At 52.8% G+C, this 25,891-nt stretch overlaps 3 protein-coding genes across 4 annotated transcripts; 1 reads left to right on the plus strand and 2 right to left on the minus strand.

The window, feature by feature from the left end:
* The first annotated feature begins 656 nt into the window (after positions 1 to 656).
* On the plus strand, positions 657 to 3,854 carry GADD45GIP1 (GADD45G interacting protein 1). The gene is made up of 2 exons (XM_033195926.1): positions 657 to 1,045; positions 3,484 to 3,854. Exons 1-2 carry the CDS (start codon positions 696 to 698, stop codon positions 3,800 to 3,802), a joined length of 669 nt encoding a protein of 222 aa, XP_033051817.1. The 5' UTR covers positions 657 to 695; the 3' UTR covers positions 3,803 to 3,854.
* A 515-nt stretch (positions 3,855 to 4,369) lies between these two features.
* On the minus strand, positions 4,370 to 12,285 carry RAD23A (RAD23 homolog A, nucleotide excision repair protein). Of its 2 annotated transcripts, none has more exons than XM_033195925.1 (9): positions 11,895 to 12,285; positions 9,928 to 10,089; positions 9,586 to 9,767; positions 9,393 to 9,448; positions 9,133 to 9,260; positions 8,787 to 8,865; positions 8,538 to 8,668; positions 5,178 to 5,342; positions 4,370 to 5,095 (listed from the first exon to the last, which is right to left on the minus strand). In XM_033195925.1, the coding sequence occupies exons 1-9, from the start codon at positions 11,964 to 11,966 to the stop codon at positions 4,982 to 4,984; spliced, it is 1,089 nt and encodes a 362-aa protein (XP_033051816.1). In that variant the 5' UTR covers positions 11,967 to 12,285; the 3' UTR covers positions 4,370 to 4,981. The 2 variants fall into 2 exon arrangements, with proteins under 2 accessions (XP_033051816.1, XP_033051815.1); XM_033195924.1 differs by having other exon boundaries at positions 8,538 to 8,671.
* Positions 12,286 to 13,569: 1,284 nt separating this feature from the next.
* CALR (calreticulin) lies at positions 13,570 to 21,105 on the minus strand. Its single transcript, XM_033195929.1, has 9 exons — positions 20,907 to 21,105; positions 20,444 to 20,545; positions 20,048 to 20,251; positions 19,532 to 19,626; positions 19,227 to 19,436; positions 19,026 to 19,139; positions 18,793 to 18,936; positions 14,441 to 14,533; positions 13,570 to 14,354 (listed from the first exon to the last, which is right to left on the minus strand). Exons 1-9 carry the CDS (start codon positions 20,995 to 20,997, stop codon positions 14,154 to 14,156), a joined length of 1,254 nt encoding a protein of 417 aa, XP_033051820.1. The 5' UTR covers positions 20,998 to 21,105; the 3' UTR covers positions 13,570 to 14,153.
* Between the last annotated feature and the right edge of the window lie 4,786 nt (positions 21,106 to 25,891).

A 25,891-nucleotide genomic window follows, 5' to 3' on the forward strand; every position in this document is an offset into this window, starting at 1 on the left:
ATTAAAAATATGATTTTTACCCAAAGAACATCATTGAACACTGCATATATTTGCAACCAGGTGAGCATATACATATTTATTTATTTATTTATTTATTATTTATTTTAGACAGAGTTTCGCTCCTGTTACCCAGGCTGGAATGCAATGGCGTGATCTCGGCTCACCGCAACCTCAGCCTCCCGAGTAGCTGGGACTACAGGCATGGGCCACCACACCCGGCTAATTTTGCATTTTCAGTAGGGATGGGGTTTCTCCTCTCCTCCCGGGAGGCGGAGGTGACAGTGACCCGAGATCGCGCCATTGGCAGAGCGAGACTCTGTCTCAAAAAAAAAAAAAAAAAAGAGGCTGGTCTCGAACACGCGACCTCAGGTGTTCCGCCCGCCTTGGCCTCCCACAGTGCTGGGATTTCAGGCGTGAGCCACCGCGCCCAGCTAAAAATATATATTTTTAAGTGTCAGTGTGCAAAAAGGAGAAGAAAAAAAGTGAAAATAAAAAAAGACTTATAAGTAACTGTTTAACTAAAATTTAAAGCTGTACGTGGAAACATGTAAAATCCACACTACTCCCTTCGCCGCCCTCCCCCGAACTGAAGCAACCGGGACGCCCCTCTCCCTGCCTTGGCCCACACCGGGCCTCGCGCTCAGGCAACGGGCGTGGACAGCCCGGCGGGCCTGCGAGGACCCCGCACAGCCAAGATGGCGGCGTCCGTGCGACAGGCACGCAGCCTCCTAGGACTGACGGCGACCCTGGCCCCGGGTTCTCGTGGCTACCGGGCGCGGCCGCCCCCGCGCCGCGCGCCGGAACCCTGGTGGCCAGACCCCGAGGACCTCCTGACTCCGCGGTGGCAGCTGGGGCCGCGCTACGCGGCTAAGCAGTTCGCGCGTTACGGCGCCGCCTCCGGGGTGGCTCCCGGTTCGTTGTGGCCGTCGCCGGAGCAGCTGCGGGAGCTGGAGGCCGAAGAACGCGAATGGTACCCGAGCCTGGCGACCATGCAGGAGTCGCTGCGGGTGAAGCATCTGGCCGAAGAGCAGAAGCGTCGGGAGAGGTGCGTGCGTGCAGGCAGACGCGCGGGGCTGCCCTCTGTGCCCCGTGGGCGAACTGGGCCCCAAGCCGTGCCTACCCCATCGGGGTCACGTCGTAGCATTTGTATGTTGCAGATTTATATATTCGCTCACCTGGCCGCAAAACAAACTCAGAATAACAGTCTATTTAGTCATTCATCAGCAAGTTTTTTTTTTTTTTTTTTTTTTGAGACTGTCTCGCTCTCTTGCCCAGGCTGGAGTGCAGTCGCGAGATCTCGGCTCACTGCAACTTCCGCCTCCCAGGTTCAAGCGATTCTCCAGCCTTAGCCTCCCGTGTAGCTAGGATTACGGGCGTGCACCACCACGCCTGGCTGATTTTTGTAATTTTAGTAGAGACGGGGTTCCACCGTATTGGCCAGGCTGGTCTCGTACTCCGTACTTCAAGTGATCACCCGCCTCAGACTCCCAAAGTGCTGGGATTACAGGTGGGAGCCAACGCGTCCGGCCATCATCACCAAGTATTTACCCAGCGCATACCTTGTGCAAGACCCTGTCCCAGGCTGGGCGCGGTGGCTCATGCCTGTAATCCCAGCTATTTGGGAGGCTGAGGCAGGCCCCAAAAGGACCTTTAATATCAGATGGTGACAGCGGACTATTAGGAAGGTAAAAGAGTGAAGAGTGCAGCCGGGCGCGGTGGCTCACGCCTGTAATCCCAGCTCTCAGGGAGGCAGAGGCGGGAGGATAGCTTGAGCCCAGGAGTTCGAGACCTGCCTGGGTAATACAGCGAGACCCCGTTCTCCACAAAAAGGAAAAAAAAAAAAAAAAAAAAAAAAAGACAAAAAAAAAGAGTGAAGAGTGCGTGCCTGAGGGCAGCTTTGGTTTGGGAAGCCTCAGGCCTCTCTGAGGTGGTATTTAAGCAAAGCCCTGAAAAACCAGACTTAGCTATGGGGCGATCTCTTGGGTAAAGAGTTCCTGGTAAAGGGAACAGCTGGGGCAAATGCCCTGAGATAGGATATTGCCTTAAAGAACAGCCAGGAGGTCAGTGTGGCTGGGGAAAAGTTGCCAGCAGGAAGGTGATGGGTCCTGGAACCAAGGGCAGAGGTCGAATACAGAGGCAGGTCTGAAGGACCCAGGGGCATCTTTTTTTTTTTTTTTGAGGCAGAGTTTTGCTCTTGTTGCCCAGGCTGGAGTGCCATCTCAGCTCACTGCAACCTCCGCCTCCCGGGCTCAAGTGATTCTCCTGCTACAGCCTCCCAAGTAGCTGGGATTACAGGCGCCTGCCACGACGCCCGGCTCATTTTTCGTGTTTTTAGTAGAGACGGGGTTTCACCATATTGGCCAGGCTGGTCTTGAACTCCTGACCTCAGGTGATCCACCCACCTCGGCCTCCCAAAGTGCTGGGATTACAGGCGTGAGCTACGGCATCCAATCAGGCCAGGGGCATCTCTTATAGATAATGCCACATCCTGGAGGGTGAAGGGGGTAGGTCGAGTGTGTTCCCGGTGTTTAACTTTCTTGTTTTCCCAACAGCCTTAAGAGGAAGAAGGGATTGCCCTAATTTTAGAGATGAGGAAACTGAGGCTTGGTGAAGCCATGTGTCTGATCACCCAGGCAGGGAATCATGGAGCAGGGACTCCTGTTTCTGCCCCTCCTCAGCCAGATGACTGTTATAGTGCTTAATTCTTCACTTTTCGAATCCTTAAATGAGGCTGTCACAAAAAAGAACACGGTCATGTCCTTTGTAGGGACATGACAGGAGCTTGAGACTATCATCCTTAGCAAACACAGGAACAGAAAACCAAATACAACGTGTTCTCACTTGTAAGTGGGAGCTAAATGATGAGAACACATGGACACAGGGACCACCACACACTAGGGCTTTTTGGAGGGTGGAGGGAGAGGATCAGGAAAAATGACCTCTGGGTACTAGGTTTAATACCTGGGTGATGAAGTAAATCTGTACAAAAAACCCCCATGGCACAAGTTTACCTATGTAACAAACCTGCACTTGTACTCCTGAACTTAAAAAAAAGGGGGCTGTGACTGGTAGCTACAAACTCAAGGATTGGTGGGAAATGTCTTTCTTGCTTTCACTCCTGTGCCTAGAATTGGGCCTGGCCTCTGCACAGGAGATGCTCAGCAATGTCTGTGGAATAAAGGTGTGAAATTACCCATGGGAGTGGCACTTGGCTTGCTCAGTAGGCAGCTCGGTGAAATGTTGATCTGGCTTTGGCACCTGGGGTTTACTGGGGCTTGACACACCCTTGTGATCAAATTCATGCACAAGTAACTTTCTCATCTCTTCCTGTTCTTCACTTGTCAAGGGCTTTTCCTGACAGTTAATCGACAGGGGGAGTTGAGGAGGCAGGCCCGTGGGCAGAGGCCTATGGGTGAGCTATAGGTGGGTGGGCTCTGCCCTGGCTGAGTGCCAGTGTCACAGCCCACTCTCCCTCCCCTGCAGGGAGCAGCATATCGCAGAGTGCATGGCCAAGATGCCACAGATGATTGCGAACTGGCGGCAGCAGCAGCAGGAGCGCTGGGAGAAGGCCCAGGCTGACAAGGAGAGGAGGGCCCGACTGCAGGCTGAGGCCCAGGAGCTCCTGGGCTACCAGGTGAACCCAAAGAGTGCCCGCTTCCAGGAGGTGCTCCAGGACCTAGAGAAGAAGGAGCGCAAGCGCCTCAAGGAGGAAAAACAAAGACAGAAGCAGGAGGCGCGAGCTGCTGCACTGGCTGCAGCTGCAGCTCAGGACCCAGCAGCCTCTGGGGCACCCAGCTCCTGAGGCTTTGTCCCTTCCCAATAAAGCCTGCTACTTGGCAGTACCCCTGAAGAGATCTGTGTCCTCTCAAGGTGTGCCTCTCTGGGTGCCCTGGTTCCTCCTTCAACACTTAAAGGCTGGGGGATCCCCCACTTGGCTCTACTCAAAAGGGGACAGGGACTCTAGGCCCTGTTGACTAACTGGAGCTTCAAGGGGAGAAAAAGGGGGGTGCAATGGGCAAATAATGGAGAAGCAGATGGCAGAAGAGAAAGCGGCTTCTGTTTACCAACATTCATCTCCAGTAATTAGCCAATTACAGGGCCGGTGGGTGCGGGGGGAAGTATAGCCAAAACAGACTGTGGTGATGATGGTGGGGGCTGGGGAGCAGCAGTCCTTGCAAGGTTGGGCTGGGGTCCACTGCCTGGAAATGGCACACTGGGGGAGGAGACACTGGGAGCCTCAATCTGCAGGGACTCACAGACTCCTCTCTCCCCCTTCCCGGCACCCATCACCATGCCTGCCTGTGCCCAGCCAGCCCCCAGACCCAGACAGGCAGGCGCGGGGAGCCCCAGCAGGTACAGACCATAGGGCTGGTTTTTAAAACTTTTATTCACTTCAAAACCTTTATCAGAGACACGGTTCTGTTCTGGGGTGGGGGTGGCCTTGACACTGAGCTGATGTTAGCCCTTCTCCAGGCTGGAGGCCAAAGCCAGACGGGAGGGGGCCTTGGGCCTTTTAGGGCTTGCCCCAGATGGAAAGATTTGGGCCACTCCAATGGAGGATCAAAGTTTGGGGCTCCAGCTTCCTCTCATCCAAGAAGAAGATGGGGTGGGGGGGGTCCTCGGGTTCTTTGGAGGATGGAGAGGCAAGCAGCCGCCTTTCCATCTGGCTGCAGGGAGCTGGGACAGAGGCCAAGAGGGGCCCATCTGTCGCCTCCCAGTCCTGCCAGCTTCTCTGAGCAGGCTGGGTTGGGGAGGAGGATGGGGGGACAGCTGTCTGGCCCAGGTCTTCTCAGACCGAGATGGGAACAGGGGCCACTTTAGGAGGACAGGAAGCTGGACTGTTTGCTTTTTTTTTTTTTTAAGGTTTTTGATTTTTTTTTTCCCATTTCTTAAATAAACATGAATATATATATATTTTTCTTTTATAAAACTTTCATGGAATAGGGTAGGGTGAGGGCTTGGGTGGCCTGGCCTCCTGGCATCACTCATCATCAAAGTTCTGACTCAGGAGGAAGTTGGCAGCCAAGTTCTCATTTTTTTCACACGCGAAATAGGCCTGGATGACCAGGCTCTCTGGGAAGCCCAGGGCCTTCAACTGTGGGAAGATGGGTTAAGTGTGAGCAGCAGAGGGTAGGGGTCCTGCCCACCCGCAGTCACACCTCAGCCAGGCCTCTTACCCTCTCTATAGCTTCTTTCTCCTGCGGTGTCACCTGGATGTAGTTCATCTGCGGGGCCTCCTCTCCTATGGCGCCCACCTCCCCCTCCACATCTGAGATGTCTGCCAGCTCCCCAGGGGGCTCGTTCAGCATCTGGATGAACTGTTCCTGGTGCCGGCTGATTTGCTGCGGGAGAGGGTGGGGAAGGGAAGGTAATTCACAGCCCCTCCTCTCCCCAGGTCATCAGAACCCTTGCTTTTTCATTCAGTCAGGCAAATATCCAGAGGAGCCTATTCTGGCCAAACACAACATAGCAGTCAACACAAGCCCTGCCCTGGAGGAGCTGATGATGGGCTTTTAAGTGAGCCAAAAAATAAGCCAGGCGTGGTGGATCACACCTGTAATCCTAGCACTTTAAGAGGCGGGGGCAGGTCAAGATCACTTGAGGTCAGGAGTTCGAGACCAGTCTGGCCAACATGGTGAACCCCCATCTCTACTAAAAATACAAAAAGTAGCCAGGTGTGGTGGCAGATGCCTGTAATCCCACCTAGTTGGCAGGCTGAGGCATGAGACTGAACCCAGGAGGCGGAGGCTGCAGTAAGCCACTGAACTCCAGCCTGGGCAACAGAGCAAGACCCTGTCTTGAATAAATAAATAGACAAATAGGCCGGGCGCAGTAGTTCACACCAGTAATCACTTGAGGTGATTTGAGATCAGCCTGGAGTTGGAGACCAGCCTGGCCAACATGGTGAAATCCCATCTCTACTAAAAATACAAAAATCAGCTGGGTGTGATAGCACATGCCCGTGCCTGTAATCCCAGCTACTCAAGAAGGCTAAGGTAGGAGAATCACTTGAACCTGGGAGGCAGAGGATGCAGGGAGCTGAGATAGCGCCACTGCACTCCAGCCTAGGCAACAAAGTCTCAAAAATAGTAAGTGAGCCAATAAATGAACCAAACAACTGTAGGTGTCTGGCTAGGAAGGAACTGCAGATGAGGGCTGGAGGACAGGCCTGCAGTATAGGGGATGCAGAAGGTTTCCTCCACGTAAAGCAAACAGCAAGTGCAAAGGCCCAGGGTGGATGCATCTGGGAAGTCTCAAAAACAGAAGCAAGAACAGAGTGAATGTGGCTGGGCACAGTGCCTCACGCCTGCAATCCCAGTACTTTGGGAGGCTGAGGCAGGCGGATCACCTGAGGTCAGGAGTTTGAGAGCAGCCTGACCAACATGGAGAAACGCCATCTCTACTAAAAATACAAAATTAGCAGGGCGTGGTGCCACAAGCCTGTAATCCCAGCTACTCCAGCGGCTGAGGTAGCAGAATCTCTTGAACCGAGGCGGCGGAGGTTGCGGTGAGCCGAGACTGCGCCACTGCACTCCAGCCTGGGCAACAAGAGCAAAACTCTATCTCAAAAACAAACAACAAAAAAACAGAGCGAACAAGGGAAGGGGGAGGAAGCAGACAATGACACCAGAGAGGAAGGCCCAAGTCAGACCCATTTTCTAGAGCAGGGGGAAGCCACGGTGGTGACAGTTACACGGGAAAAGACATGGTCTGCGCATCTTTTAGAAAGGTAAACTTGGCTGGGTGTGGTGGCTCACACCTGTAACCTCAATAATTTGGGAGGCAAGGCAGGAGGGACTGCTTGGGCCCAGGAGTTCAAAACCAGCCTGGGCAACATAGACCGTGTCTCTATTCCCACCCACCAGCCACCAAACCAAAAAAAGTGAACTCATCTGGGTGTTGGGCGGAGTCTCGCTCTGCTGCCCAGGTTGGAGTGCAGTGGCGCGATCTTGGCTCACAGCAAGCTCCGCCTCCCAGGTTGATGGTGTTCTCCTCCCTCACCCTCTCCAGTAGCTGGGACTACAGGCGCCCGCCACCACACCCAGCTCATTTTTTGTATTTTTAGTAGAGACGGGGTTTTACCATGTTAGCCAGGATGGTCTCAATCTCCTGACCTCGTGATCAGCCCGCCTCAGCCTCCCAAAGTGCTGGGATTACAGGCGTGAGCCACTGTGCCCGGCCTCTGTTTCTGTTCTTTTTGAGACAGTCTCACTCTGTCACCCAGGCTGGAGTGCAGTGGGGCAATCTCAGTTTACTGCAATTTCTGCCTCCTGGGTTCAAGCAAGTCTCGTGCCTCCGCCTCCTGAGTAGCTGGGACTACAGTGGCCTGCCATGATGCTCAGTTACTTTTTGTATTTATAGTAGAGACAAGTTTTTGCCATGTTGACCAGGCTGATCTAAAACTCCTGACCAAGTAGTCCGCCTGCCTTAGCCTCCCACAGTGCTGGGATTACAGGCATGAGCCACTGTGCCCTGCCTGGGTATCTGGAAGCTCTCATGCAACTCTACTATTGTCTACATCTGACCATTTTCGCATTAAAGAAGAAAGTGCTTTTCAGTTATCTGCCTCATGATGGAAAGTGGACTGCAGGACTGTGCAGTGGCAGAGGCCCAGGAAGAGGCTGCCAGGGAGCTGGAGCGCAGGGAGGAGCTGAGTGGGAAGAGCAGACAGGACGAGGGATGGACCCCAGCAGGTCCCCAGGGCCTGGGGCTGAAGCAACCCCAGGCTAGTCCTTGCAGAGATTGGGGAGGACTGAGGAGGTCTGTTCTGAGTCTTCGAAGTCTAGTCTAGAGAGCACTTTGATGGGGAGATTAAGCCAGCCATGGAGTGTGGCATTCAGAGAGGCCTGGGCTGGCTACATAGATTTGGGGGTTCCCATACAGACTGAAGGCCCCAGGACACTATGAGGGAGGGCTAAGTGCAGATGAAGAACAGGACCGAGCAGGAGGAGCCGGCAAAGGACTGAGAAGTGAGGAGAATGGGCAGACAGCAGGGTCCTGAGCCAAGACCGGTAGGCACTTCACCGAGGACCCGGAGGAACCTGCTTGCAGCCGGGGGGTCACTCCCCGACTCTTCCTGTGAACCTTCAAGGGCAAGGTGGAGCCTCACTGAGCAGAGTCACCCCAGAGCCAACTGGGGCACAGCTGTCCTGGGTGATGTCATGCCACCTTACAGACATTTACGCAGCACCATCTGTATGTGAAGCCAGAGCCAGAGCCCCAGCCCAGGTCCCTGAGGCAGCAGGCAGACACACACACTACCAATTGTATGACCCTGGGAATGACAGGCTGCTCTAAGCTTCTGGTGTCTTCTTCTGTGGGAGGTGATGCTGACAGCACCCACACCTCACAAGATGGTTGGGAAGACTGAGAAACCGTGGGGATCGACAGGTCACAGGAAGCATGGGGGCGTGGGGGATGCATGTGCTTAGTCCTACTTTCCAGGCCTAGAACAATTCCTACATGTTACGGACTCTGGTGCCCACACGCAACGGAAATGATGGCTGCCATGGCTCCCTCTGCCCTTGGGATCACACCTGCAAAAGCTGAGGGTTCTCCTGGCCCAGTTGCTGGAGCAGAGCGGGCAGCAGCGCAGGGTTCTGCTGAATCACCTGCCGCATGTTCTGGAACTGGGGCTGGTCCCGCAGGAACTCCAGGGGGTTCTCTCCTGCTGGTAGTAGGAAGGGGTGCAGTCAGACACCATGCCAGGCTCCTAGGAGCACTGCGGGGTGGAGTGTGATGTGAGTCAGGTACCTGGAGAGCGGATGCAGCACGTGCACACCCACCTGCTTCCGTGGCCGGCTGCTCGGATACTTGGCTCTCCTGGACAGAACCATGTTCCGGCTCGGGGCTCCCAGGAATTCCCTGTCAGGGGTCCTGTTTAGTTCTAAAGCACAGACCTCCTGCTGCCACCCTCCTCCATGCCCTGGCCAGGACACAGATGAGGCCTCGGCCCTGCCCTCCAGAGGCCCACCCACCACTCACATCCAGCCTCCTGTGGGAAGCCTTTAGTGGCTAGAATCACTACCCAAATGCTTTTCAGGGCAGGTTTTGCCTTCCCAACCGCCCATCAGGGCAGTGAGGCCGTATACACCCTCAAGGCCTTCCTAGGAGGCAGCAGCCCCACCTCACCGTGAGCAGATACTCCACGGCTCGGTGGGGGTTGTTGTAGCTGGCTCTCAGGGCGGCCACGACCCGCTCCCGCTCATAGCCCATGGACATGATCTCCGTCAGCATCGTCTCATACTCAGAGCCCGTCACTGTGGAGGGAGCAGAAAAGCCTGGATCACCAGGAAGAGGAAAGGGCAGCTCCCAGGCCTCCCGCACCCAGATAAAGCCCAGCTGATGGCTGGGGCACCCAGTCACCTCTGCCCTGGGGACCACCCACCCACCTAGCGTGGAGGCCGCGTCTTCCTCTCGCCCGCTGCTACCTGAAGAGGGAACAGAGCTGCAAATTCAAGAGAGAGAAATCGGACCCTGGCTTCTGGCGGCTTGCCCTCCCTCCAGGTGTGTGGGACCACTTATGTGGATGCTGGAATGTGCTAGGAAGACAGGGCCCAAGCTGGGACTGCTGCCCCGCCTTACCCTGACACAGACTCTGGGGACGTCGTAGGGGCGGATTCCTCTGATGGGCTCTTGTCCTCTCTGGCGGCAGGTTGGGGATGGGACATGCCTGAGGTGGGGGCAGGCGGGAAGGATGTAGAGGACTCTGGGGCAGCTGTGGGTGAGGCCTCTGGGGGTGCTGAGGTACCCTGGCCGGCTTTGGTCTGCAACAGCAAGAAAAAGGGAGCTGGCATCAGCAACCCTATCAGACCCAACAACCCGCTCTGCTGCAGCCCCGCCCTGTTCATGGCTAATCTCTCCTGGGCACACAGGCTCTTTGCCAGCTCCCTAGCTCGTCCCTCCCAGCCAGCACACGTCACCCACCTTGGTCACCATGACGACCACAAAGTTCTTCTCATCGATGCGATAGTCCCTGATAGGGACATCATCGCTCAAGATCTTGCCGGCATAGATGAGTTTCTGTCCAGCCACGGGGAAAGCATCACGACCCTTCTCAGCTTCTATCTTCTCCTTTAGCACCTTCACCTAGAAAAAGTAGTACAGACAGTCACTGGAGACCCCAAGATTCTCTCTTCCCTTCTAGTTTAGGACGGAGAAGCTGCAAGCCCTGATGGCAGAGAGGCAAGCATGCTGGAATTTTTAAGCTTTCTCAGCATCTAAAACATGCTAGATAAGAATTAATTCAATCATCATGCCATTCAACACAGTATTTATTTATACTAAACACATGTTACATGCCAGGTGCTGTTTTAGACATGGAGGCCACAGCACAGAACATAACACAAGTCCCTGCTCTCAAAGAGAAAACACTAATGTGAAGAAAATGTTAATTTCAGGTGGTATAAAGTATGATAACAGAATAAAGGGGACAGTCCCCCACTCTATACTGTATCTTGGACAATAACAGTGACTAATAGTTCATAGTGATATTTTGTAAAAGACAAGATCTCACTGCTGCCCACACTGGATTGAAGTGGCACGACCATAGCTCACTGCAGCCTCAAACTCCTGGACTCAAGTGGTACTCTCACCCAGCCTTGGGAGTAGCTAGGAATAAAGGTGCACACCACCACACCAGGCTAATTTTTTAAAAAATCATTTTTGTAGATAAGAGTCTCCCTATGTTAGGCTGGCTGGTCTCAAACTTCTGGCCTCAAGCAATCCTCCTGCCTCCATCTCCCAAATCATTAGGATTACAGAGGCATGAGGCACCATGCCTGGCCAATAGTGCTACTATAAGTGTGTATGTGGCATACCTTTTAAGCTTCCTATGAAATACATTTAATTGGCCTCCTTTTATTTATTTATTTTTGTTTCTTCTTTTTGTAGAGAATGGGATCTCACTGTGTTGCCAGGATGATCTTGAATTCCCAGGCTCGAGCGCTCCTCTTGCCTCTGCCTCCCTAAGTGCTGGGATTACAGGCAGAAGCCAGCAGGCGACAGGTTCATTTGATATTTTGAGAAAACGGAGGCACAGAGAGGTTAACTTGCCCAAAGCCAAACCGTTGAGCTGATCAAAAAATGTGTTTCCTTTTCTACGAAAAGTGGACTTCAATGTCTCCCTCACTGTGCAAAAAGTGACAAGTACCCAATAGACATTCAGTATGTTTGAATTAGGTCCCAATTCTATTTTCGACTAAAAAGGCAGCATAATATTTATATAGTGGACGCTCACACGAGGCAGAACCGAATGTGAATCCCAGCTCTGACATTACATGTGTGACTGTGACAAAGTTCCTTAACCCCAAGGTTTCCGCGTCTGTAAAATGGTCAGAGATCCCCAATGACAAGCCCGTTATGCAGAACAGTAAAACAACACTAAAACACTCGGTGACTGATAAAAAATAAACGCCCAACAAACACGGACCACCAAAATCATAAAGACTGAGACCCGTTTATTATCATTAACATCGTTGTTGTCGTCACTACTCAGTATCTCCTGGTCATTACTCCTAGATTCCACCACCAGTGTCCCCAGGAGAAGCCTGCAAAGCTGAGAACGTGGAGCCCAGTCCTGGAGAGCTTGGCCTGCCCAGGACTCCGAGCCTGTGACGCCCGCGCCCCGCGAGAGCGCTGACATTGGAGCCGGAACCTGGCCAGAGGCCCGGGGGTGGGGCGTCGCCCGGAGACCGGCCCAGGAGCGCCGCCCGCCGCTGGGGACTGGGCTAAAGACCATCGGGGGGTCCAGGAAAGTCGGGCAGGTCGGGGGTCTGGACAGGGCCGACCCGCGCCGTCCTCCCTACCCCTCCCGTTGGGATCCTAGCCTCCCAGCCCCCACCCCATCCCCGGCACCCGTCACTCCCGCCCCCGGGCTCCGGCCCGGCCCGCACCGTCTCGTCAGGCTCCATGCGGATCTTGAAGGTCTGCTGCTGCAGCGTTTTGAGCGTGATGGTGACGGCCATGGCGGGGCCCGAGCTACGCGGCGGCCCCTGGATCCTCACACAACATGCAACTCACGCCGCCGCCATCTTAGCGCCCAGGCGCGCCGCGCCGCGCGCCGACCACTTCCGGGGCAGGCGATGCGCGCGCTGACCGCCGGCGCATGTGACCTGTGCGCACCTTCCTTAGCCTTTATGGGCATGCGCACGAGCGCGGTGTCGAGCGAGGCATGCGCAGACTAAACTCCGCGTTGTGGGCGTGGCGTGGACGGGGCTTCTCATTCCGCCAGCACACGAGCTCTCCTAAGTGACGCCATGCCCGTTAGCGGTGACGTCACGGGAGTGCAATGGCGCGATTTCTGCTCACTGCAACCTCTGCCTCCCGGGTTCGTGTAGTTCTCCTGCCTCAGCTTCCCGAGTAGCTGGGATTACAGGGAACCCCCACCATGCCCTGATAATTTTTGTATTCTTAGTAGAGTCAGGGTTTCACCATGTTGGCCAGGCTGGTTTCCACCTCCTGACTTCAGGTGATCCGACCGCCTCGGCCTCTCAAAGTGCTGGGATTACAGGCATGAGCCACTGCACCCAGCCCAGAGTTTTATTCTGGCAGATAGGGCAAAGTGGAAGTTACTCAAGACTAGAAATACCTGAAAGGCCACCAAGCAGAGGAAAAAAACCTTAAATTGGAAGCAGGGGCAAGGTGCCATTTTGTAGCCTCATTCATTCTTTAGGGATCTGGATTTTTGGAATGAACCTACTATTTTAATTCCTGGGTCTCCCGCCAGGAGTACGTTGTTGTACTATCCCCAATCTGACCCCCAAAGTATTTAAAGATGTTAACTTTCAAAGCCTCACGACATTATAAACAGAATTCTCCCTTGGATCTGCCAGTTCTGGAGGCATCCCAGAGGGGGTTGGGCTGAGCCACAGGACCCCAAAGGAATAGAAACATGAAGGCGGCCAGTTTAAGAGGCAGGGTGAACCAGATTAAGCCATTGTAGGCCAGCCTGGGCAACAGAGCAACAGTCTATCTTAAAAATAAATAAAACCGGCCGGGCGCGGTGGCTCAAGCCTGTAATCCCAGCACATTGGGAGGCCGAGACGGGCGGATCACGAGGTCAGGAGATCGAGACCATCCTGGCTAACACGGTGAAACCCCGTCTCTACTAAAAAATACAAAAAACTAGCCGGGCGATGTGGCGGGTGCCTGTAGTCCCAGCTACTCGGGAGGCTGAGGCAGGAGAATGGCCTAAACCCAGGAGGCGGAGCTTGCAGTGAGCTGAGATCCGGCCACTGCACTCCAGCCTGGCGGGAGAGCGAGACTCCGTCTCAAAAAAATAAAATAAAAATAAAAATAAATAAAACCAACAAACAGAACCAAAACTTACCAGTTAGGTTCAAGGATTCAGTAAATTAATATGTGGAGTATTTACGGCAGCAACAGTCATTCCCCCGTTGGTTTTGAGGGTTATGGGGTAAATACGGGTCCCTGGAATCTTGTGGAAGTCAGTAGTAACCTCTCTAGCAACAGCTGAAAAAGGAGATATACTGGAAACCCTCCCCACCCCCAAAAAGACCACTGCTGGGTTTCCTGAAGTCTATCTTTCCCCAAAAGGAGACACAGGAGGGAGACACAAAACTTAATTTAATAGAAATTTTGTTTGTGGTTCTTACATTCTCAGTGTGAGCCAATCTGGGACCCACTGCCCCACCCAGAAATGGCCCAGTCCTGGGGGCACGGGAGAAAGGGCGGGGTGAAATGAGAAGAGCCCCATTCTTCCTCAGTGCTGGGGGGTTGGAGACACCACCCCCTTCTCCTGCCCCCCTCTGGGCTCCAGGAAGGAGAGCAGATGAAATTTCAGGCCTGCAGCTTCTCCACACCACTGCCCCCCGCAGGTTGGAGGGGAGCTAAGAGATATGGTGAGAGAAGAGGACAGAGGCAAGAAAAGATGTTGATCAAGAAAAATGAGAACCAGGGGTGAGGGCTGAAAGAGGATCAAAGATAAAACACCAGTTAAAAAAAAAAAAAAAAAAAAGACGGGGGGGGCGGGGGGGAGGAGTGGAGGAGGGAACAAAACCAAAATCCACCCCAAATCCGAACCAGCCTGGAAAAAAATGAAAGTTCTCGAGTCTCACAGAGACATTATTTGGCGCGGCCAGCTCTGCGGCAGGAGCGCTCAGGCCTCAGTCCAGCCCTAGAGGCAGGCCTCTCTACAGCTCGTCCTTGGCCTGGCCGGGGACATCCTCCTCCTCATCTTCCTCCTTGTCCTCCTCATCCTCCTCATCCTCATCTTTGTCCTCATCATCCTCCTTGTCCTCTGCCTCCTCCTCCTCTTTGCGCTTCTTGTCTTCTTCCTCCTCCTTAAGCCTCTGCTCCTCGTCCTGTTTGTCCTTCATTTGTTTCTCTGCCGCCTGCAGGCAGAGCACACACCTCAGGGCCTTGCACCCTGCCTTCCCTGCCCGCCCCCATCAGGACCAGGACCAGGACCAGGCCTCACCTTTGTTACGCCCCACGTCTCGTTGCCAAACTCCTCGGCGTATGCCTCATCGTTGGTGATAAGGAAGTTGTCAAAGATGGTGCCAGACTTGACCTGGAGGATGAATGGGAAGGATGGTCAGAGGTGATACCCAATAGCCCTTCCTTTGGACAGGGTTTCCACCTGTGTTCCTATAACCACTATACCCTGCTGCCTGCATCTGCAGAGAAGACAAGGAACGCTGCTGACATTGCAGTTAAAAAGATGGAGAGTCTGGGCATGGTGGCTCACATCTGTAATCCTCACCCAGAGGGCGAGGCAGGTGGATCACAAGGTCAGGAGATCGAGACCATCCTGGCTAACACGGTGAAACCCCGTCTCTACTAAAAATACAAAAATTAGCCGGGCGTGGTGCTGGGCGCCTGTAGTCCCAGCTACTCGGGAGGCTGAGGGAGGAGAATGGCGTGAACCCGGGAGGCGGAGTTTGCAGTGAGCGGAGATCGCGCAACTGCACTCCAGCCTGGGCGACAGAGAGACTCCATCTCAAAAACAGATGCAGAGATGGCCAGGCACAGGCTCACGCCTGTAATCCCAGCACTTTGGGAAGCCATGGCGAGCGGATCACTTGAGGCCAGGAGTTCAAGACCAACCTGGGCAACATAGTGAAACCCTGTCTCTACTAAAAAAAAAAACAAAAAAAAATAGCCCGGTGTCTGTGGTGACACATGCCTGGTATGCCTGTAATCCCAGCTACTCAGGAGGCTGAGGCAGGAGAATCGCTTGAACCTGGGAGGCGGAGGTTGTGGCGAGTCAAGATTGCATCATTGCACTCCGGTCTGGGCAAGAAGAGTGAAATTCCATCTCGGGAAAAAAAAAAAAAAAGAGCCCAGGCCGGGCGCGGTGGCTCAAGCCTGTAATCCCAGCACTTTGGGGGGCCGAGACGGGCGGATCACGAGGTCAGGAGATCGAGACCATCCTGCTAACACAGTGAAACCCCGTCTCTACTAAAAATACAAAAAAAAAACCTAGCCGGGCAAGGTGGCGGGCGCCTGTATCCCAGCTACTCCGGAGGCTGAGGCAGGAGAATGGCGTAAACCCGGAGGCGGAGCTTGCAGTGAGCTGAGATCCGGCCACTGCACTCTAGCCCGGGCGACAGAGCAAGACTCCGTCTCAAAAAAAAAAAAAAAAAGAGCCCAGCGCTGTGGCGCATGCCTGTAATTCCAGCTGTTCAAGAGGCTGAGTATGAGAATCACTTGAACCTGGAAGGCAGAGACTGCAGTAAGCCGAGATCAAGCCACTGCACTCCAACCTGGGTGACAGAGCAAGACTCTCTTTAAATTTAAAAAAAAAAAAAAAAAAAAAAAAAAAAAAAAAGATGGAGCGACTCAGGTGCTGTACTGTGCAGGTTCAAACCCCAGCTTTGTGGTTTCCTGCCCCATGACCTTGGGCTACTGACTTCAGTTCTCTGCACCTGTTTCTCACTCTCTTATTCAGGTATTTTTCAGGTACCTACTAAATGCCAGGAAATGTCTTGGGCACAGAAGGTATTTCAGTGACCAAAAAAGACAAAAATCAGTCCCAGCTTTTTTTGAAACAGGGTCTCACTCTGTCACCCAGGCTGGAGTGCAGTGACATGATCATGGCTCACTGCAGCCTCGAGGCCCCACACTCAAGTATCATCCTTCTTCCTTGGTAGCTTGGACTACAGGTATGCATGACATCTGGCTAATTTTTAAAGTTTTTGGCCGGGCACGGTGGCTCAAGCCTGTAATCCCAGCACTTTGGGAGGCCGAGACGGGCGGATCACGAGGTCAGGAGATCGAGACCATCCTGGCTAATACGGTGAAACCCTGTCTCTACTTAAAAAATACCAAAAACGCCGGGCGCGGTGGCTCAAGCCTGTAATCCCAGCACTTTGGGAGGCCGAGACGGGCGGATCACGAGGTCAGGAGATCGAGACCATCCTGGCTAACACAGTGAAACCCCGTCTCTACTAAAAATACAAAAACTAGCCGGGCGACGTGGCGGGCGCCTGTAGCCCCAGCTACTCGGGAGGCTGAGGCAGGAGAATGGCGTAAACCCGGAGGCGGAGCTTGCAGTGAGCTGAGATCGGCCACTGCACTCTAGCCCGGGCGACAGAGCAAGACTCCGTCTCAAAAAAAAAAAAAAAAGAGCCCAGCGCTGTGGCGCATGCCTGTAATTCCAGCTGTTCAAGAGGCTGAGGTATGAGAATCACTTGAACCTGGAAGGCAGAGACTGCAGTAAGCCGAGATCAAGCCACTGCACTCCAACCTGGGTGACAGAGCAAGACTCTCTTTAAATTTAAAAAAAAAAAAAAAAAAAAAAAAAAAGATGGAGCGACTCAGGTGCTGTACTGTGCAGGTTCAAACCCCAGCTTTGTGGTTTCCTGCCCCATGACCTTGGGCTACTGACTTCAGTTCTCTGCACCTGTTTCTCACTCTCTTATTCAGGTATTTTTCAGGTACCTACTAAATGCCAGGAAATGTCTTGGGCACAGAAGGTATTTCAGTGACCAAAAAAGACAAAAATTCAGTCCCAGCTTTTTTTGAAACAGGGTCTCACTCTGTCACCCAGGCTGGAGTGCAGTGACATGATCATGGCTCACTGCAGCCTCGAGGCCCCACACTCAAGTATCATCCTTCTTCCTTGGTAGCTTGGACTACAGGTATGCATGACATCTGGCTAATTTTTAAGTTTTTGGCCGGGCACGGTGGCTCAAGCCTGTAATCCCGCACTTTGGGAGGCCGAGACGGGCGGATCACGAGGTCAGGAGATCGAGACCATCCTGGCTAATACGGTGAAACCCTGTCTCTACTTAAAAAATACCAAAAACGCCGGGCGCGGTGGCTCAAGCTGTAATCCCAGCACTTTGGGAGGCCGAGACGGGCGGATCACGAGGTCAGGAGATCGAGACCATCCTGGCTAACACAGTGAAACCCCGTCTCTACTAAAAATACAAAAACTAGCGGGCGACGTGGCGGGCGCCTGTAGCCCCAGCTACTCGGGAGCTGAGGCAGGAGAATGGCGTAACCCGGAGGCGGAGCTTGCCGTGAGCTGAGATCTGGCCACTGCACTCCAGTCCGGCGACAGAGCGAGACTCCGCCTCAAAAAAAAAAAAAAAAAAAAAAAAAAACCAAAAACTAGCCGGGCGACGAGGCGGGCGCCTGTAGTCCCAGCTACTCGGAGGCTGAGGCAGGAGAATGGCGTAAACCCGGGAGGCGGAGCTTGCAGTGAGCTGAGATCCGGCCACTGCACTCCAGCCTGGGTGGCAGAGCAAGACTCTGTCTCAAAAAATAAAAATAAAAAAAATAAAGTTTTTGTAGAGGCTAGGCACAGTGGCTCAACCCCTGTAATCCCAGCACTTTGGGAGGCCGAGGCGGCCAGATCACCTGAAGCCAGGAGTTCGAGACCAATCTTGGCAACATGGTGAAGCCCTGACTCTACCAAAAAAAACAAACAAAAAAAAGCCTGGGTACGGTGGTTCATGGCTGTAATCCCAGCACTTTGGGAAGCTGAGGCCAGTGGATTATGAGGTCAGGAGATTGAGACCATCCTGGCTAACATGGCGAAACCACGTCTCTACTAAAAAAAAATCAGCCAGGCGTGGTGGCGGGCACCTGTAGTCCCAGCTACTCGGGAGGCTGAGACAGGAGAATGCCGTGAACCTGGGAGGCGGAGCTTGCAGTGAGATGAGATCGCACCACTGCACTCCAGCCTGGGCGACAGAGCAAGACTCGATCTCAAAAACAAAAAACAAACAAAAAAATTAGCCTGGTATCCATAGTGGCACATGCCTGTAATCCCAGTTACTCGGGAGGCTGAGGCAGGTGAATCGCTTGAACCCAGGAGGTGAAGGTTGCAGTGAGCTGAGATCGTGCCACTACACTCGAGCCTCAGCAACAAGAGTGAAACTGCGTCTCAAAAAAAAAAAAAAAAATTGTAGAGATACGGTCTCCTCACTACGTTGCCAAGCAAGGTTGAGTTGTCTAACTCTTGGCCTCAAGCAATCCTCCTGCCTCAGTCTCCCAAAGTACTGTGATTATAAGGGTGAGCCACTGTGCCCAGCCCCAGCTAACTAACTGGGTTACCTGACCACCTTCTAGTTCTTTGGGGGTATTTAAAGAAGTTGATTTGCATAAAAGTACTTGGGGAAGTACTTAGTTCACAAGAAGTACAACCTCAAAAGGGTTGCTGAGGACTCCACAGGGATAGACCAGGAAGTACTGTTTACAAAAAGTACCATTTTTGAGTCAGACCCGACTGGGGTGCGATCTTATCCTGTCACTTTCCCCTTGGGTGATCTTATGCACTTAAGGTACCCCAGGGATCCTCCTTTTTCCTCCAAGTCTCACCTGCCAGAGGTCCAGGCCCAGCACACCAAAGTTATCATAGGCATAGATACTGGGATCAGGAGAGTACTCGGGATTGTCAATTTCTGGGTGGATCCAAGTGCCCTTGTAATCTGGGTTGTCGATCTGCCGGGGCTTCCACTCACCCTGTAGAAGGAAGAAGGGAACTAGAGGGTGAGTAAGGTTGGTGCACTCTCCACTGTGAGCCCTAGCCCTGCTCAGAGCCCCAAACTCACCTTGTACTCAGGGTTCTGAATCACTGGGGGTTCCCACTCTCCATCCATCTCTTCATCCCAGTCCTCGGGTTTCTTAGCATCAGGGTCAGGGATATGCTCGGGCTTGTCCCAGTCCTGGGGGGTAGATGAAGAGGTCAGAGTTGGCCCAAATGTCCTCACACCCTCCAATGTGGAGAGCAGAGCCCCCGCCCAAACACCAACCTCAGGCTTGGAGTCTGTGGGATCATCGATCTTGGCCCGCTCATCCCAGTCTTCAGGTTTTGAAGCATCAGGATCCTTTATCTTCTTGGGTGGCAGGAAGTCCCAATCATCTTCCAAGGAGCCGGACTCCACCTGGCTGTTGTCAATCTTCACCTCATAGGTGTTGTCTGGCCGCACAATCAGTGTGTACAGGTGTGTAAACTCATCATCCTGAAGAAGGAAGAAGGTGAGCAGTACCCCCCCTCAATCAGGCTGACCTCTGAACCTCCCCCATGACACCCATCTGCCACCACCCCCAGGCACACCTTGCAACGGATGTCCTTGTTGATCAGCACGTTTTTGCCCTTGTAGTTGAAGATGACATGAACCTTCTTGGTGCCAGGGCCACAGATGTCAGGACCTAGGTGTGAAGCAGATCCAGTTAAGAGTCAGAGACTACCCACCATTTCGAGTCCCTCACCCCTCTTTACAAAAGGAAGACCTGGTTCCTAAACTCGGGCCTGTCAAGGCTGAAAAGAGACACTCAGACCCTGATTCTGTCCTGAATGGGTTGTGGGTGAAGCCTTAAGTTTAAAGAAAAAAAAAAAATCAGCGCTCTAGAACTCAACATCCTCATTTGTAAGATTGGGAAATAACTATATACAATGACACGAATTAAGTTAACAGCCTAGATTTGCGATCATAACGCAATAAATTGTTGCTGTGACCTATTCTTTTAGCTCCCTTTCCAAAGAAAATCATAACTATTAAGAAAGTCAGTGGGGTCTGGGTCTCCCTCCAACTAATGGGACAGAGGTCAGCACCAGGAAGCAGCCCCTCACCAAACATGATGTTGTATTCTGAGTCTCCGTGCATGTCCGTCTGGTCCAAACTATTAGGAAACAGCTTCACATAACCGCCCCCACAGTCGATGTTCTGCTCATGTTTCACCGTGAACTGCACCACCAGCGTCTGGCCTTTGTTGCTGAAAGGCTCGAAACTGGCCGATAGAGCATAAAAGCGTGCATCCTGGCTTGTCTGCAAACCTGAGACGGGACGGTAGTGTGGTCACCGTTGGGTCCTGACCCGCGAGGACCCTCGATTTAGACGATACAGACGACTCCCCCACTTCCTCCACCTGCCCTGCTCCTAGGGGACTGTCCCGGCTGTGTGTGTGCGGACAAGGACTTCTGCCAGGAAGTCCTCGCGGATCTGAGCACCCACTCCTAGGCTCTTACCTTTATCTTTCTCCTCGTCACCGTAGAACTTGCCGGAACTGAGGATGAATTTGCCAAAATCTGACTTGTGTTTGGATTCGATCCAGCGGGAAGTCCACCCGTCTAAATAGGGGGTTAGAGAGTTAGGTCAGCGCGGCTCTGCTAATCCCCCCCACACCAAGCATCTGCGGAGAACCACAAGCTGCTGGGGACAGGGAAGGAGATCCCCGACTCTCCCCACCCCAACCTCTAGTTGACACGTCGGGTGCCTTCGGCGATCCTCGGGTGAACCCTAACTCCCGCCCCGGGAGGCCGCTACGCCCTCCGCGCTCCTTAGGGACGCAGAAGAGGGATCGCCCGCAGCTCAAGTCCCCGGGGACCACTGCGTTGGCCCTCTAAGCGGTAATTACGGCCGACGACGCAGATCCGGGATGGGGGGCCGGCCGCGTCGTTCGGACGGCCTCGAGGTGAGACCAGGCGTTACCTCCGTCCAGAAACTGCTCCTTGAAGTAGACGGCGGGCTCGGCGGTGGCCAAGCCGAGGAGGCCGAGCAGCAGCGGCACGGATAGCAGCATGGCGGGCCGAGGGGGCGGTGGCGCGCGGGCCCTTTAAAACGACCCTCCGGCGGCGGCTCTGCAGTACGGACGGACGCCGCCGCCCGCCTTGCACTTTTATATCCACACGCCTCTCAAACCAACCTGACCCGCCCTTGGGCCCGCCCCTGATACTTTATCATTGGCCTGTGCCCACGGCCGTCTCTTTCCATTGGACCTTCGTCGGTTCACTAGGTTAGGCTGCGCCTCGGAACGCTGGGTTCCCAGATGGCCGATTTCTATTGGCCTCACCACTGACCAATGATGGTTGACCACGCGTTGTGGGGGACGCCCACTGGTGGGGTGGGGGCCGCGAGCACCTCAGGCCAGGTCATGTGACCAGACCTGACGCTAACACCGCCTTTGCTCGTGCGCGTCGTTCCCCATCTGGGCGTTTAAAGAACACGCGGGAGCGCAGGTGTTTCCACGCGGGATCGGGACCCCGCCTCAGCTTCTCTTCCTCCCATTCCCTCTAGGTGGAGGGGCTGGGCAAGGCTTTCCTAGCCAGTTCTTATCTTGCATTTGGGAACCAGCACCCCACTGCTTCTCCCCCACCCCCGCCCGGGATGGGAGAGAGCTCATGAGTTGGGGCCCTGGGGCTTCGCTGCACCCCGGTGCTACAGCCACGCGGGCCAGTGGGAAGAATGCCAGCCCTCCCCTCATTCTGCCCCTAGAGCCCTGACAGCCTATCAGACTGCTGCTGTGTGACTGGGGCAAGTTACTTAACCTCTCTGAAGTGACAAACGTTCCTGAGCAGACAGAGGGGGCGACCCTGGCCAGGTGCTACCCAGCAGAAATGCTGTTAAGGTTTTTAAAGCTGTCCTGGGACAAGAGGAGAGGAAGCCTTAACGATGTGACTGTGACTCCTGGGGTGGGGATAGGGTTATTACCCAGATTGCAGCAGCCCCTTTACTCGCCTCTCAACCGGTAAATGAAGGAGGTCGCTGTCTGTGGTCTCCCACAAACGGCCTGGCTTTTGCAATTAAACGGCTATAGGCGAGAGGGCAGGGGGTTCCGTTTGGGGAGGGAAAAAAGACACAGATGGTAGGGAAGATAAGGTGCTAGGGAGATGGGCAGGACCCCCCCACCCCACCCAAGTCTGGAGTCTTCTGAAGCCAGAGGCACGTGACTGGCACCAGTACCCTGCCCCCACGCTGTAGGAAGGAGAGCTGGGGGTTTTCCAAACTCTGGGCAAATAAGCCCTAGACCTGGGAACACGGGAGTGGACTGTGGAAGGAGGGAATGAGGGGTATCCAGGAAAGAGGGTGGGGAGGGGGTGCTTCCTGGCCAATGGTTGTGACTCAGAAAAGGGAGAAAGGAAAAAATGGAAAGGAAAACAAAGTGGAGTGGGGGAATGACTTGGCAAAGGTCTTTGGTTAAGAAAAGAAAAAGAAATGGTGGCCAGGCGCAGTGGCTCACACCTGTAAACTCAGCACTTGGGGAGGCCGAGGCAGGTGGATCATTTGAGGTCATGAGTTCGAGACCAGCCTGGCCAACAAGGTGAAAACCTGTCTCCACTAAAAAAAAAAAAAAAAAAAAATTAGCTGGGCGTGGTGGTGGGCGCCTGTAATCCCGGTACTCAGGAGGCTGAGGTGGGAGAATCACTGGAAACCTGGGAGCCAGAGATTGCAGTGAGCCGAGATCACACCACTCCACTCCAGGCCACCAGCCGAGGTGATAGAGCAAGACTCCATCCCAAAAAAAAAAAGAAGGGGGAGAATGAATTGGGAAGTTGGGGTTCTACCCCTTCCTCTAGGTAGTATTCGGTATTGCCTAGTCTGGTCCCTTCAATGAGGATCCTGAGGACCATCCCAGGCCTCTGGCTGACCCTTCCTCCTGTTCCTGTGTCAGGCACTGTGGGCTTGGCACTTCCTACGTGAGATTAAACACTGCCTGTTTTGTTCACTTTGCATCCTCCAGTGTCACCTGCAGCATCTGGCACAGAACAGGATTAAAAACTACTTGCTGCATGACAGAAGAGAGGAAGGAAGGACTTGTAGAAATTAACTAAAAACAGGCTGGGCACAGTGACTCATGCCTGTAATCCCAACAGTTTGGCAGGCCAAGATGGGAGGATCGCTTGAGGCCAGGAGTTCAAGACCAGCCTGGGCAACAGAGCAGGATGCCATCTTTATCAAAAAAAATTTTTTTTTTTTTTTTTGAGACGGAGTCTTGCTCTGTCACCTAGACTGGAGTGCAGTGGCGCGATCTCGATCTCGGCTCGCTACAAGCTCCACCTCTCGGGTTCAGGCCATTCTCCTGCCTCAGCCTCCTGAGTATTTGGGACTACAGACGCCCATGACCACGCCCAGCTAATTTTGCTTTTGTATTTTTAGTAGAGACGGGGTTTCACCATGTTAGCCAGGATGGTCTCGATCTCCTGACCTCGTGATCCACCCGCCTCGGCCTCCCAAAGTGCTGGGATTACAGGCATGAGCCACCGTACCCAGCCAAAAAAAGTTTTTTAAATTGCCAGGCATGGTGGCGCCCGCCTGTGTTCCCAGCTACTCAGAAGGCTGAGGCAGGAGGATCACTTGAGACCAGGAGGTTGACGCTGCCGTGAGCTGTGTTCTTGCCACTGCACACTCTAACCTGGGTGACAGACAGAGCAAGACCCTGTCTCAAAAATAATTAAAAATAAGCCGGACACGGTAGTTCACACTTGTAATCCTAGCACCTTGGGAAGCTGAGGCAGGCAGATTGTTTTAGCCCAGCAGTTCAAGACCAGCCTGGGCAGCGTGGTGGAACCTCGTTCTTACAAAAAAAAAATATACACACGTAATATATATGTCAAATATAATATATATGATATATAAATTGTATATGATATATATGACATATATATCCTATCTCATATTATACATATAACAATTGGCTAATTATATTTATATATAGTTATGTATAGTTTTATATATATACACACCTGGCATATATATATATGTAACGGGCATATATATATATATATAAAACAAAAATTAGCCTGGACTGGTGGCACATACCTGTAGTCCCAGCTACTTGGGAGGCTGAGGTGAGAGGATCACTTGAGCCCAGGAGGTGGAGGCTGCAGTCAGTCAAGATCATGCCACTGCACTACAGCCTGGGCAACAGAGTGAGACCCACTCTCTAAATAAATAAATAAATAATCAACAAAAAATGGGAGGAGAGAAGGGACTTTGAGAAATGTATCCTGAATACAGAACCTCATATAGGGTCAGGACTGGGGGATATGAGTAATCCCATTTTGCAGACTCAAGTAATAATTGTGATGTAAAAGGAATAAATGTGTTCTGCTTATAAGAGTGTTTGAACGTGGGCCACACTTAATTTAGTAAGCAGTGTGAATATGTGTGGGCATTTAATTCTCACAATAACCTGGGCTCCAATCATCTCCATGTGGGCAAGAAACTGAGGCACAGAAAGATTAAACCTTCTGGTTGAATGACATAAATGGCAGATCTAGAATTCTTTTTTTTTTTTTTTTTTTTTGGAGACAGAGCCTTGCTCTGTCACCCAGGCTGGAGTGCAGTGGTGCAATCTCTGCTCACTGCAAGCTCCGCCTCCCAGGCTCAAGTGATTCTCCTGCCTCAGCTTCCCGAGTAGCTGGGATTACAGGCATCCCCACCGCACCCAGCTAATTTTTGTAATTTTAGAGATGGGGTTTCGCCATCTTGGCCAAGCTGGTCTTGAACTCCTGACCCAGGTGATTCGCCCACCTCAGCCTCCCAAAGTGCTAGGATTACAGGCATGAGTCACTGTGCCTGGCCTGCAGATCTAGGATTCCAATCTACCTGTGCTGACATAAATCACCACTGCCCACATGTGATTACTGACCATTTGAAACGTGGTTGGTCTGAACTGAGATGTATTGTACGTGTAAAATACACATCAGATTTTGAAGATTTAGTATGAAAAAAAGTGCATTTTTTTTTTTTTTGAGATGGAGTTTCGCCTTGTTGTCCAGGCTGGAGTGCAATGACATGATCTCGGCTCACCGCAACCTCTGCCTCCCAAGTTCAAGCGATTCTCCTGCCTCAGCCTCCCAAGGAGCTGAGATTACAGGCATACACCACCATGCCCTGCTAATTTTGTATTTTTAGTAGAGATGGGGTTTCTCCATGTTAGTCAGGCTGGTCTCAAACTCCCAACCTCAGGTGATCCGCCCGCCTCGGCCTCCCAAAGTGCTGGGATTACAGGTGTGAGCCACTGCGCCCAGCCGAGTGCAAAATATTTTATTAGTCATCTTTTTTTTTTTTCTTAAGAGTCAGGGTCTGGCTGGCTGGGCACGGTGGGTCATGCCTGTAATGCCAGCGCTTTGGGAGACCGATGCAGGAGGATAACCTGAGCCTAGGAGTTTGAGACCAGCCTGGACAACATGGCAAAACCCCATCTTTACCAAAAAAAAAAAAAAAAAGATAAAAAAGAAAAAGCTGGGTGTGGTGGCACGCACCTGTAGTTCCAGCTACTCAGGAGCCTAAGGTTGGAGGATCATTAGAGCCTGGGAAGTCAAAGCTGCAGTAAGCCATAATTGCGCCACTGCACTCCAGCATGGGTGACAGAGCAAGACCCTGTCTCAAAAAAGAAAGATGTTTTGCACTGTATTTCTATAGGACAGTGCTAATCTAGGCCATGCAGTATTTGCACCGACGTTGCTCTCAGTGCACAGGGGTGGGGGATCTGGAAGGTTTATAATTTATGACTTAATTTCCACCAACTCTCTGTAGAACCTTGGGCAAGTCATACCACCTTCTGAGCCTCAGTTTTCTCATCTGTGTAATGCGGTTATATCAGTATCTACATCATAAAGTTTTGGGGAGAAATGAAATACTACACGTGAAGTACTTAGTTCTGGGCTAAGTACCACCACATAGGAGGTAGT

The sequence above is a fragment of the Trachypithecus francoisi genome, unplaced genomic scaffold (assembly GCF_009764315.1).
Source record: "Trachypithecus francoisi isolate TF-2019V2 unplaced genomic scaffold, Tfra_2.0 Lachesis_group5, whole genome shotgun sequence".
NCBI classification, from domain to species: Eukaryota; Metazoa; Chordata; class Mammalia; order Primates; family Cercopithecidae; genus Trachypithecus; species Trachypithecus francoisi.

Coding starts and splice junctions, on each gene's coding strand:
- GADD45GIP1 (XM_033195926.1), top strand. CDS start 696: ATGGCGGCGTCCGTGCGACAGGCACGCAGCCTCCTAGGACTGACGGCG. Junction 1,046..3,483: donor GAGCAGAAGCGTCGGGAGAG/GTGCGTGCGTGC, acceptor CCTCCCCTGCAG/GGAGCAGCATATCGCAGAGT.
- RAD23A (XM_033195924.1), bottom strand. CDS start 11,966: ATGGCCGTCACCATCACGCTCAAAACGCTGCAGCAGCAGACCTTCAAG. Junction 9,768..9,927: donor TGGTCGTCATGGTGACCAAG/GTGGGTGACGTG, acceptor TTGCTGTTGCAG/ACCAAAGCCGGCCAGGGTAC. Junction 5,096..5,177: donor AGAAAGAAGCTATAGAGAGG/GTAAGAGGCCTG, acceptor ATCTTCCCACAG/TTGAAGGCCCTGGGCTTCCC.
- CALR (XM_033195929.1), bottom strand. CDS start 20,997: ATGCTGCTATCCGTGCCGCTGCTGCTCGGCCTCCTCGGCTTGGCCACC. Junction 20,546..20,906: donor GGAGCAGTTTCTGGACGGAG/GTAACGCCTGGT, acceptor CCCCCTATTTAG/ACGGGTGGACTTCCCGCTGG. Junction 14,534..18,792: donor TGGGCCTGGACCTCTGGCAG/GTGAGACTTGGA, acceptor TTCATCCTCCAG/GTCAAGTCTGGCACCATCTT.